This window comes from Narcine bancroftii, chromosome 9, assembly GCF_036971445.1.
Source record: "Narcine bancroftii isolate sNarBan1 chromosome 9, sNarBan1.hap1, whole genome shotgun sequence".
NCBI classification, from domain to species: domain Eukaryota; kingdom Metazoa; phylum Chordata; class Chondrichthyes; order Torpediniformes; family Narcinidae; genus Narcine; species Narcine bancroftii.
In genome coordinates, this window is record NC_091477.1 from 72,228,221 (window position 1) to 72,240,510 (window position 12,290).

At 44.9% G+C, this 12,290-nt stretch overlaps 1 protein-coding gene across 3 annotated transcripts in view; it reads left to right on the plus strand.

Moving 5' to 3' along the window:
- d2hgdh (D-2-hydroxyglutarate dehydrogenase) overlaps positions 1–12,290 on the plus strand; it is a 51,452-nt gene that overhangs the window by 22,957 nt on the left and 16,205 nt on the right. For all 3 annotated transcript variants that reach the window (XM_069896448.1, XM_069896447.1, XM_069896449.1), the window contains exons 6-7: positions 2,240–2,383; positions 8,242–8,384. In XM_069896448.1, coding sequence (XP_069752549.1) covers positions 2,240–2,383; positions 8,242–8,384 — 287 coding nt within the window. The remainder of the gene's footprint in view (positions 1–2,239; positions 2,384–8,241; positions 8,385–12,290) is intronic.

Genomic DNA, 12,290 nt, shown 5'->3' on the forward strand with positions numbered 1-12,290 from the left:
AGGTTTAACTGTAGCATTCAGACAAGATCTGAAATGTTCTCTTGAATGCTTTGCTCAAATTCTGCATCTTTTGTATAATTTCATCTGTAGTTCTACTGTCAAGATGCTTGCTTACATATTTGATCCTATTTAATACTGGGGCCACTGGCCAGAGATGATGAATATAGAATATAGAACAAACAGTGCAGCACAGAAACAGGCCCTTCAGCTCACATGTCTCTGCCAAACATGATGTTTAAATCAAACTTAAACTCTGCTGTTTGCATCTGATAGAATTCCCTCATCTTCATGTGCCTGTCTAGAAGCCTCTTTAATGCGACTATTACAACTGCTCCTGGCAGCCTGTTCCAGACACCCACCACTCTGGGTAAAAAAAAAATAAAAAAATTGCTCCTACCTCTATCTTAAACTTTCTCCCCTTCACCTGAAACATGGGTCCTCTAGTGAATAACGTTTTTGCCCGGGGATAAGATTCTGATTGTCCACCCTATCGATGCCTCTCAGGATTTTATTCACCTCTATCAGTTGAGGGGAGCCTCAACTTCCTACACTCCAGAGAAAATGACCCAAATTTGTTCACTCTCTTCCCATACCTCATACCCTCTAAAACAGGCAATATCCTGCTAAACATCTTCTGCAATGTTTTCAGTTATAAAGTAGGCTGGGGAAAAGAAAGGAATATTTCTGAAACCAAGTGACTTGGTGTGACAGCTGTAAGTCCACAAGACTTCATTGTCACGTGTTGCCCAGAGGTCAGATTGCACTGATAGAAAGTGGGAAAGAAAAACGTAAGCTAAAATTATGGTGATCTGAAATGTGATTGGTGCTTGGAGCAGCTGTGTTCAGGAGTGAGGTTCCGGTTGCCTGTTTTTAATTTACCATCCCATTCACACTGATCTATCTATTGTAGTACGATAATGGAACAATCTATCATATTTTGGATGAATGAGCTCCAGTAACATCCAAGTTCAGTGATAAAAAGCAGTTAGATTGATTGGCAACCTGTCTACATCTTAAATATTCACTTGCTCCATCGACTGTAGCTACAATGCACTAATCGTAACTTACAGAGGCTTTTTTTGACATCACTATACAAATTTGTGACCCTATTAAAAAATGCAAGGGCAGCAGCCAAATAGAAATACAGCCATTTCCAAAATGTAATTTTGTAGAGATACAGCCACAGGGCTTTCTAATATACCCATATGACCAATTAACTTACTAACCCCAAGTGTCTATGGAACTTGGGAGGAAACCAGAGCACCTAGAGGAAACTCATACAGTCACAGAAAGACCATACAAACTCCTTACAGACAGCAGAGGAATCCTTGCAAACTGCAGAATATCCTGGCTTAGAAATATCTGTTTCTTCATTGTTCTAGTTCTGGTCACCCTGCTATAGGAAGGATGTCACTAAGACAGACAGGGTGCAGAAAGGATTCACAACGATGTTACTGGGGCTGGAGAACTTGAGTCATAAGGAGAGACTGGATGGGCTGGTTTCCCTGGAGTCCAGATTCAGTGGGACTGATAGAGGTTTTTTTAAAATTGTGACGGGCAGAGGCAATATGAAGAGACATTTTTCTTCCCTCAGGGTAGAGGAATCTAAAATTAGAGGGCATGGATTTAAGGTAAAAGAGGGAAAAAAAATAAAGGGGATTTGAGGGGGTAACACTTTCAAACAGAGGATGTGGGTACCTAGAGAAAGTTGCCAGAGAAAGTGGGAAAGGAAAAGACCATTACAACATTTTAAAAAAAACAGGTTTATGAATAGGAAAGATTGAGAGGAATGTGGGCCAAACACAGACAACTGGGACCGGCTTAGGTAGGTAACTTGGTCAGCATGGACAAGTTGGGCTGAAGAGCCTGCTTTCGCTATGACTCTTATCCCTGTAGCCTCCTTTCTGACAGCACAGTGGGAATATCTTTGCCACATGAACTTCAATGGTTGTCGAATGCAGTTTGCCTTTAATTTTCTTCAGTGTGTTTAGGCATAAGAAATAAAGGCTTGTATGCCAGGGAGGCCCACACCCCATGAATGAGTGAGGAAGTATCACTCCAGGTGATCACTCTACTGCTCAAAAGCATATATTTGCATAATAAACATGCTCTCCCTGTAAAATATGCACTTTGCCTTGGTCGAATACATATTCTGTACTGTCATCCTTCAATGTTAGGAATATAAATAATTTATATATTTACAATGTGTACACAGTATTAATCTGTTCTGCATCTCAAGGTTGTGACAGCTTTGACAAACTCTTGGACATATTCAAGGAATCCAAAGGCACTTTGGGTGAAATTCTCTCTGCGTTTGAGTTCATGGATTATGGGTGCAGGGAAGTTGTACGCGAGCACATGAAACTGACAAACCCATTACGAGGTAAGATGGGAAAAATATTAAATAAGTTTCTGAGTAGGGTTCTGGGTTCATAAAATCCAATATTCCTGTGACCATAATTACTTTCACCAGGAAAAGGGAAGCTCTCAATGTACTCTACAATTTAATTAGACCACAGCTGATCACATTTCCTTCCAGTTAAATGCATTGTGAGAAGGTGGTGTGGCTGTAGGAAAAGGATATTTTGAGCTGGTGCTACTTTGATGTGAGAGCAAACATTTGGAGAGATAAGGTCTCAGTTGTTTTGATTACCCCTCCATAAATCTTCGTCCGCGAAGCCAAGCCAAAGAGAAAAGATGGTGTGTGTAGAGGTGGAGGCGGAGACAATTGCAATGTTCAAAAGACAGATACAGGGAAAGGAAAGGTTTAGAGGGATATGAGCCGAATGCAGGCAAATAGGACTGGCTTGTTCAGTATGGACCAGTTGGGCTGAAGGGCCTGTACTGTACTGATCTGTGCTATGACTCTTAGTGTCATAATTTCTTGGTTCAGTTGACTGTACAATCTAAGCTCTCTGAGGGAACCAGGTGTTATAAGAAAAGAGCTCAAAATATAAAGAAAGGATAGGAATAATTGATAAACCCATTAGATAGGATGAAGTGTGTGGCTGGGATGGATTTTATCTGTGGATTTTGGATATGGAAGTACAGACTTACTATGACATTAATAATGTAAATATGGAATAGTGCAAAAGACAGTCCAGCTGATGTGTTTCATATGTTTAAAAAGGGAGGTGGAACAGGTTGATAAAATATTATTTAATATTGATGTTAGCAAGATAATGGAATCCTTTTGCAAATAATTGAATATAATAAAAACCCATTAGAATATCCATACTTGATCAGCGTGACTGAAAGCAGAAAGAGCAAATAAGAATAATTTATTTTTTTTTTAATTTAGAGATATAGCACAGTAACAGGCCCTTCTGGCCCACAAGCCCACGCAGCCTAATTACACCCATGTGACCAAATATGAATTACAGTGCATCTACACATTGTACTAATGCATATGACAATGAACTCTCGTCGTCATCATCAAAGGGCATGAATGAATAAAAGTTTATTGTCGTACACATAAGCACAATGTGTAGATCCTCTGAAATTCTCACTTGCTGCAGCTGTGTGGGTACATAAAAGACACTAGCAAAATATAAATTTAATAACCACATAAGAGAGGAAAATAAAAATATAGATAAAAATGTGTAGTTGTATTAAGTACAAAAAGGAAGTGACATGACGATAATGCAGATAGATCTTTGGTGCGGGAACAGTTCATGGTTTCGGGATTGCAGGAGGCTTCGAGTCCCTGATCACTGTGGGATAAAAAAAATGCTCGAGACCAAAAGGTGCTGAACTTCAGGCTTCTGTAGCTTCTGTCTGAAGGTAGCAGTGAAAAGAGGTTGTGGCCAAGAATATGGGGGCCCTTTATTAATATTGGCTGCCTTCTTGAGCCAGTGCCTCTCATAAATAAAGGAAAATTGAGCTGTGACTTGACCATTGTTTTTAAAATTATCAAAGGATTTGAAAACTAGTTACATTTTTGATAAGTATAAATAGAAATAAATTACGTACATTATATCTATGGAGTGTAGAACCTACTGCTACAAGTGTTAAACAGTAGCATTCATCATTTGATGAAAAGTATTAAAAAGACACAAAGGAAAAAAGTCTGTACTGGAGAGTTATGTAGAAGAAAAGCTGAGGAGCCTATAATGGAGCATAAATGCTGGCATCATCCAGCTGTTTCTCTGCTGTAATTCTGTACAACAATGTACATTGATTAATGTCTTTTTGCCCATTAATGTAATTACTCCAAGTCATGGTGATGTAACTGATGGATGTGGAATTGACCATTTCTAATTAAATCATGGACTCTGACCTCCTATCCATTGGAGATATCTATGTGAGAGACTGCATCAAGAAAGAACCTAGCATCACAAAGGACAGCTAGCACCCTGGTCACAACCGTTTCTCACTGCTACCTTTGGGTAGAAAGTGGAAAAGCCTGAAGACTTAAGCAAATTAACATACACCTAAGCAAAGATCTGGATTCACTGCAATTTGCTTATTGTTACAATCACTCCACAGCAGATGCAATATCGCTGGTTCTAAACTCAGCTCTGGATCACCTCGAAAACAGAAATTCATACAGACGGCTGCTCGTTATCGACTACAGCTCAGTCTTCAATAGCATTATTCCCTCAGTGCTGGTCAAGAAGTTACAAACTCTAGACCTCTGACACCCACTCTGCAACTGGTAATCCTTGATTTTCTCATCGGGAGACCACAGTCAGAATGAATTGGAAGCAATGAATTCTCCTCATTGATTATTAACAGTGGCGCACCCCAGTGATGTGTGCTTACCCCACTGCTCTACTTGTTATACACCCATGACTTTGTGGCCAGGCACAATTCCAATGCCATCTACAAGTTTGCTGATGACACCACGGTTGTCAGCAAATGAGGAAACATACAGGAGGGAGATAGGTCAGCTTACTGAATGGTGTAACAACAGCCTTGCGCTCAGCAAAACCAAGGAAATGATTAAGAGCTTCAGGAGGAAGTCAGGGGAACATGACTCAGTCCTCATCGAGGGCTCAGTAATGGAGAGGGCCAAGAACTTCAAATTCCTGGATGTCAACATCTCCAAGGATCTGTCCTGGAGCAATCACAAAGAAGGCTCGCTAGCGGCTATACTTTGTGAGGTGTCTGAGGAGATTCGGTATGTCATCAAAGACTCTTGTAAACTTCTACAAGTGTACCGTGGAGAGCATTCTGGCTGGTTGCATCACTGCCTGGAATGGAGGCGCCAACTCTCAGGACAAGAATAAACTCCAGAGGGTTGTTAACTTGGCCTACATCATCTTAGGCACCAGACTTCATTCCATCAAGGACATCTACATGAGGCAATGTCTTAAAAAAGCAGCCTCTATCCTCAAAAACCCTCTTCACCCAGGCCATGCCCTCTTTATTTTGCTACCATTGAGAAAGAGGTACAGAAGCCTAAAGATGAGCACTCAATGGCACAAGGACAGGTTCTTCCCCGCTGCCATCAGATTCCTGAATGATTAATAATCCATAGACACCACCTTACTTGTGCATTATTATTTTTACTTTTTTATAGTAATGCTTCTTTCTTATCTATGTCCTTCAACAGAGATGACCTTTTAATCTTAACATTCTCTGTTTCTTTTACCATTTTTTTTCCCAATTCTCTCTTCCCTGGAGTTGGAATCCATCTTTGGCATTGGGCCCTAAATATGTGTTTGTCAGCAGCTGTGCAATGTAGCGTGTCTCTGAAAACCTGATGGGACGAGAAAGGTCAAACGTCTGGCAGAATTCTAGTCATTAAATTCTGCTTTGTAAATAGCTCTCCAATTTCCTTGTCTGCCATTGAGGCACATTTAAAGTTTCCTGGCTGATGGAGGTAAACAGGAAAACCTGCAGATAATGGATTTGAGTGCAGTATACATAAGTGCAGGGACGACTCAGCAGACTGGATGCAGACTGGGAGATCGCTTGGTTAAGCACCTTTGCTCTGTCCACTGCAACAACAAGGACCTCCCAGTGGTCAACCACTTCAATTCCACACCCCACTACCATACTGACATGTCTACCCATAGGCACTTTCAGGTGGCCAATTGCCCTGTTTGTAAAGCCGCATATTTTGGCAAAATGTGGCTGTGGGAAGGCCACGTGAATGTGCAGGAGGCGCCTGCAAGGCGAGTTTGGTAACCCTCCTCCGAGAGGGATAATCCCCGCAGCACAGTGGCCTCCCCAGACATCTGAATGCAGCCGGCTAAAAGCAGCTGCATTCGGATGACAGTCAGGTGGCCAGTACCTGACAGGTCCTCTCCCAGTCCCCACACTGTCGGGAGGCTGGCGTGGGCTGTCAGCGCGGGGACGTCCCCACACTGATCCCGCTGTCCCGCTCTCTCCCCATTCATGAAATCAGGCCCCACACTGTCGGGCAGCCGGCGCGGGCTGACCCCACACTGTCGGGACTGATTTCGGGAGTGGGGAGTAGGGGGCTGGAGCGGCAGGTGGGGGAGAAGGGAACTGGCGGAAACAATGCTGGTACCCAACTTGAGTGCCTTTTTCTCCCCCGCCGGCCACTCCAGCCTCCTTCCCCACCGCCCGTTCCAGCCCCCATACTCACCTGCTGGCTGCTCCAGCCCCCCGTATTCACCCACCAGTGCTCCAGCCTCCTTCTCCCCCGCCGGTGCTCCAGCCTCCATACTCACCCGCCAGCCACTCCAGCCTCCTCCTCCCCCGCCGGCCATTCCAGCCCTGTGAGTGGGGAGAGAGTGGGGCAGCAGGATTAGTGTGGGAATGTCCCAGCTGACAGCCAGCCATCCTGACTTGACAGCCCAAGGGACAGGAGCCAGAATGTGCTCAGATGTGCATCCCGGCGCAGCTGTCCTTTCAGGTGGACAGCACTGCGCTTTCAACACTGCCACCTGAACGGCAATTTAAAGTGCCGCTTCTCCTTCTTCAGGTGCATTCTTAGCGGAGAATGCACCTGAAAAAGCCATGGCTTTATATTCTGCCAAACTGAGGCCACATATAAATTAGAGCAGTAACACCTTGTCAGTCTCTACCCAAAATACATAAGTATTCAAATTTTGTAATCTGTCCCCCAGTCTCTCCCCTTACCCTCTTCCCTCTGACTTCCTTCCTCCAGCTCCTTTCCTTCTTTATTATCCCAATGGCTTCACCCCATCACTTCAGATGCTTTCTCTTCTACCCTCCCACCTTTATTTACCTGTCATCTCTTAACTGTTAGCCTGTGCTCCTCTCCCTTTGTCCCCATCTTTTTATTCAGCATTCCGGACAAAGGGCTTAAGCCTGAAATGTTGACTGCCTTTTACTTTGTGTGGATGCATCAAGACTTATTGAGTTTCTCCAGCACTGTGTGTGGTGTCTCCTGCCAGAGATGGGCCAGCAGTCATCCTCTGATTGCCCCCCCCAGGCAGAAACCCCTACCCTTATTAGAGATCTGGGCAGATACCTCAGGAAGTTCTGCTACTTTTGGCAAGGGCAGACTTGGCAGTCTCCTAGCTGGTGTGCCACCATGCCAGTTGTTGCTAAGGAAACTAACTAAGGCCTTTGTTGGACTAGTTAATCAATTAGAACAATATTTGATGCAGAAGATTTATGTGTAACTGTAGAAGGCTACCTTCTGGCATTAGAGAGAATGATGAATTTTCAGAACCTTCAGAACTTTTGTGGCTTTGCTGGTTCACACAATTTTGAGACCTCTTTGTCTTCAACCACTTTCATCCTTAAATTCAGTTTCATCGTACAGTTGCTCCACTATTGGTACATTCACTGCTAACTACCAAGGTCAAATTCCTATCAGCCATATCCTCCTTTATCACCCTCCCTTCCCTTGAATATTTCTCTTTGTCCCTGTTTCTTGCTATCTGCTAAAGTTACTTAAAGTTGACGGTGTTCCATTTACTGGAATTTAGAAGAATGAGAGGGGACCATTTAAAATTATGAAAGGAATATATTAGAAGCAGGAAAGTTGCTTCCACTCTCAGATGAGACTAAAATTAGGGGACACAGCCTTAAGATTTGGAGGAATAGATTTAAGGAGGCACTGCTTTTCTCAAAGAGTAGTGAATATGTTGAAGTAAGCAGTAGAGGCTGTCTCATTAAATGTAGGTAGGTTTTTGCATAGTAGGGAAATTAAGGGTTATAGGGAACAAGAGGATAATTGGTGCTGAGTCCACAGTCAGATCAGCCATAATCTTATTGACTGGTGGACCAGGCTTGACTGGCAACATGGCTGACTCCTAATTCCTGTGTTCTTATATTCAATTCATACACTTCCAGAGGCACCATTTTATATCCTGATAGAAACATCTGGATCTAACGGTGATCACGATCAAGAGAAACTTACTCATTTTCTGGAAAAGGTCATGACGTCTGGTCTGGTGACTGATGGGACAATAGCAACTGAGGAAAATAAGATGAAGGTAAAGTGCAGTTCTTTCTGATCTCTCCCCTGATGAATAATGTATTGGATCCAAATAGAAAGACAATCAGATGACCAGGGTGATAATTATCAGACTATGGCTAATTTTTCTCTGTTATACTTTATTTTATGCGGGTTATTTTTAATATTTTTTAATCAAATTGAATAATATGTTCTGCAGTCAAGGTATCGGAGCAGTCAATGGCTAATTACTGTTTTTGAGGATCTTAGTTAGTGAATTTATTGGATATAGATGTGAAATCTATGGATTGTGGTGGTGCACATCACTGACGGCAGGCAAACCAGCTCCGCGTGTTATGGTCGTGGCAGTGGAGCAGCCGAGTCAAAATGGCATCACTGGGCTCATTTTTTTGCACTGGCCGAATTGGGTCTGTATGTGCACAGGGTAAAGTCATGATGTTGTTTCCGGTGTGAGGGCGGGTCTTATAAGGTACAGCGCAGGAAATTTCAATAAACAACTGGGGTGCAAATAAGTGTACTGGCTACTGGTCTTGTTCTTCCCAACTTCGTTTAGCTACTGCTACATTGGTGCCCCGACGGGTCCAGACGTCTCAACAGTATGGATGCTGCAGCAGTCAGCGCAGTCGCCCTTAAACTCCTGATCTCTGGACGCTTCGCCCACACTTAGTTCGGACACAGTTCCAGATAAAGCAGCTGACCTCAGATTCCACCAAGTACTACCATGACGTCATCTCCCTGGACCAAGAAACCACAGCCAGAGTGGACAACCTTATACAGAACCCACCAGAGGAAGGTAAATACTTTGCATTGAAGGCACTGCTCATCAGCACCTATGGGCTCTTCAGACTCCAGAAAGCAGCCAGGCTTATGCACCTGGATGGCCTAGGGGACAGAACACCATCTGCCCTCATAGACAAAATGCTCATGATGGCAGAGGGCCACAAGTCCTGCCTCATGTTTGAACAGGCATTCTTAGACCAGAAGCCCAATGACATCCACCTGCTACTAGTTGATGCGGAGTTCAACGACCCCTGCAGGATCGCAGCGAAGGCGGACATCCTCGAGCGCACTGAGGGAGAACAAATGCACCATGAATCAGCTGACACCCCCAGACAGAGCAGCAGCCCAAAACCCAATCAAGCAGGGATCATAAGCCAGCAGAGGGAGCAGAGGCGCTGTTGTGTTTCTACCACTGGCGCTGGGGAGGAGGGAGCAGAGGCGCTGTTGTGTTTCTACCACTGGCGCTGGGGAGCAGAAGCCCATAAATGCAAGCAGTCCTGAGTGTTTTTGGGAAATACACAGGCCAGCCGCCACTAATGGCTTCGGCGGCTGTGCAAACAGCCTGCTACATATAATAGACAAATCTATGGGCCGCCAGTTCCTTGTCAATACAGGGGCTGAGCTCAGCGTCATTCCACCAACTCCACTAGAGACCTGAACGCGACCATGCGGGCCCAACCTGCAGGCGGATAACAACACCGCAATAAAGACTTTCTGCAAATGGAGAGTGCCAGTACGCCTCGATCGTGTGACCTTCTGCTGGGATTTCACACTAGCCACGGTGGAGAACCCACTTCTTGGGGCGGACTTCCTCCGAGCTCACAGCCTACTTGTGGACCTCAAGGCCAAGCGCCTGGTGCATGTCCAGATGTTCCAGACGAACCAACTCGCTGCCACCAGCGCACAGAACCAGCAAATGGCCACCATTACCACTCCTACCGACAGGTACAGCTGCACTTTGGCTGAATTTCCCTCCATCTTCAGGCCCCAATTCACATCCACGATGCCAAGACACGGTGTGCAGCACCACATTGTGACACAGGGCCCCTCCTCCACGTGAGGGCCAGATGCCTTCTCCCAGACAAGTTGCAACTGGCCAAGGAGGAGTTCAAATGTATGGAGGAGCTGGAGATTATCTGTAGGTCTGACAGCCTGTGGGCCTCCCCTCTGCACATGGTACCCAAGGCCATAGGGGGCTGGCGACCTAGTGGGAACTACCGGTGCCTCAACGATTCAACTACCCCAGACTGCTACCCAGACCTCACATACAGGATTTCACAGCCTCTACACGGCACTACCGTTTTCTCCAAAATTGACTTTTTATGAGGCTACCACCAAATCCCTGAACACTCAGATGATATCGGAAAGACAGCCGTCATCATGCCATTCAAGTTCCTGCACATGCCTTTTGGACTTAAAAACGCAGCGCAGACCTGCCAGCACCTCTGCAGTGGGCGGAGACCTGGACATTGTTTTCATCTACCTAGACTACATCCTCATCGCCAGCAGGAACTTACCAGGAACACCCAACCCATCTACACAAACTCTACTTCTGCCTGGCTGGCTTTGGCCTCACATTCAACCCAGCAAAGTGCCAGTTCAGCCAGGAGGTGATCGATTTCATTGGCCACAGGATCACCAAGAATGGAGCAACACCATTGCCAGAGAAGGTGGAGGCCATTCAGTAGTTTGCAAGGCCCAACGCAGTCAAGGACCTTCAGGAATTAATTGGCATGGTCAATTTTTACAACCGCTTTATACCTGCTGCAGCACGAACCATGCGCCACCTCTTTGCCATGATGACCTCCAAACAGAAGGATTTGGCCTGGAGCTAGGAGACAGCCACTGCTTTCGAAAGGAGCTAGGAGACAGCCACTGCTTTCGAAAGGAGCTAGGAGACAGCCACTGCTTTCGAAAGGACCAGGGAGGCCCTAGCCCATGCCATGTTGGTGGTCCCCCTGCTAGACAGCAGGCACACCCTGCTCTGCGATGCGTCAACCAGCCAGTCAACCCAGGTCAATGGAGATAGCGGGTTTTCCACTCCATCCACTACCTCTTGCACTTGTCCATCAAGACCACAGCACGCGGGAGGAGTCACGTGATGGAGTAGTGGCCGGACGGTGAACTCCAGCCCTCTCCAGAAAAGTCGGGAAAAACAAGAGAAAATACAAAGGCACAGAAATACAAGTTAAAGAAAAGTGAGCATAAAGGTGGAAAGAAGATGGAGACAAAAGAAGAAAAATCAAAATCAACGGTAAGAAGAGAGGAAGAGAAGACAACGGAGGAAAAAGGTGAAGGCCTTACCTGTCCGAAGAGGCCCACTGTGGAGAGAGGAGCCCACTACCTCAGGTTGGTGGAAAAAGAACTACATCAATGGCTCACAGAGCCGAGTAAAAGTGCGCAACCGCGCATGAAAAAAAACACACCGACGGGAGGGGGGACCAGCTGGGGAGTCGATCTCCACAGCCGGCAACGACAGCTGCAGAACACCTGCAGCAAGAAGAGACCACAGAAAACAATGAAAACAAGAAAGAAGAGAAGGAAAGGGCAACAAAGAAACAACAGATGGCCAACCCAGAGGAAGAAGAAGAGGAAGAATACAGTGAAATAGATAAAGGGAAAGGCAAGGTAAAGGATATACTTGCTCTTGTTAGAGGATACATGGAGTCATTTAAAGAATGGCAAACACAGGAATTCAATGATTTAAGAAGAAGAATAAACAACACAGAAGAGAAAGTGAATAAAATAGATATGACCTTAACAGAAATGGGGAAAAAAATGGACAAGATGGAAGAACGGGCAATAGCAGCAGAAATGGAGGTAGAAGACTTAAAAAAGAAATTGGAGGAATCTAATAAAAAAACTAAAGAGACACAAGAACTGTTAGCTCAAAAAATAGATATAATGGAAAATTATAACAGAAGAAATAACATAAAGATAGTGGGCCTTAAGGAAGATGAAGAAGGCAAGAATATGAGGGAGTTTATAAAAGAGTGGATCCCTAAGACCCTAGGATGTCCAGAACTACAGCAAGAAATGGAAATAGAAAGGGCACATAGAGCATTGGCCTCTAAACCACAACCACAACAAAAACCAAGATCTATTGTAGTAAAATTCCTAAGATATACTACAAGAGAAAAGGTAC